This window comes from Acanthisitta chloris, unplaced genomic scaffold (genome assembly GCF_000695815.1).
Source record: "Acanthisitta chloris isolate BGI_N310 unplaced genomic scaffold, ASM69581v1 scaffold12343, whole genome shotgun sequence".
Classification (NCBI taxonomy): Eukaryota; Metazoa; Chordata; class Aves; order Passeriformes; family Acanthisittidae; genus Acanthisitta; species Acanthisitta chloris.
This window is the reverse complement of record NW_008663300.1, coordinates 1,049-1,878: the sequence shown is the minus strand read 5'-3', so window position 1 is coordinate 1,878 and position 830 is coordinate 1,049. Positions and strand designations below refer to the sequence as shown.

The following is an 830-nucleotide window of genomic DNA, read 5'->3' as shown; positions in this document are numbered from 1 at the left end:
GGCCTGGAACACTCCCAGGGATGGAGCAGCCACAGCTGCTCTGGGCAAACTGTGCCAGAGCCTCAGCACCTCACAGGGAGGAATTCCTTCCCAATGTCCCACCTATCCCTGTCCCCTGGCAGTGGGAAGCCATTCCATTCCCCCTCGATTTCTCTCTCTGTACATTCACAGAACTACATGGACAGCAAATCCAGCAGCACGACAGGACCCAGCAGAGCCCCAGCTGACCATGCTGCCATGAAGCACTTTGTGGAGAACATGCTGAAGGACATCCGAGCTTCCTACCGATCCCGGGAGGAGCAGCTGGCTAGAGCTGCACGTGGCTACAAGACACGCATGAAGGACTTGGCCAAGAAGCACGAGAACCTGCTGATTGCCTACGGGTAAGGCTCATGCTGGGCAGGCCCAGGGGGCAGTGCCCACAGCACCCACATGCTGTCCCGAGGGAGCAGAGGGTCTGCACTGCACATCTGCTGCTGGCAATCCAGGAGCTGCAGGGTGGCTGCAGCTGCACCTCAGGGTGCTCTGGACACTGTGGAGCTGCTTTGCACAAATGTTTCTCCCACGTAAAATTCAGAGTAAGAGATTGATCCCACGCTGGATGGTGTGGAAATGCAGAGGTACCACAAATAGCTCCACCTCCCAGCCCGGCCCTGCAGCTCACAGCTCCTCAGCACAGCTCTCTCACAGCTTGGGCTGTGGGAAGCAGCAGAAATACTCGTGGTGTAGCAGCCACAAATAGCTCTGGGATGAGATCCCCTCAGGAGCTCTCCTAGGAGTCGCAGGCTGTGGGGCTCTCGGGGGTGCCCAGCAGGTCCAGGTGTGTGTGA

General features: G+C 58.3%; 1 protein-coding gene across 1 annotated transcript in view; it reads left to right on the top strand.

Annotated features, from left to right (window-relative positions):
• The window catches only part of CCDC78 (coiled-coil domain containing 78), a gene marked incomplete at its 3' end in the record, with an annotated part of 9,287 nt that overhangs the window by 7,432 nt on the left and 1,025 nt on the right, over positions 1–830 (top strand). Inside the window, exon 10 of the mRNA XM_009070943.1 lies at positions 172–383. Within this exon, the coding sequence (XP_009069191.1) occupies positions 172–383 (212 nt within the window). The remainder of the gene's footprint in view (positions 1–171; positions 384–830) is intronic.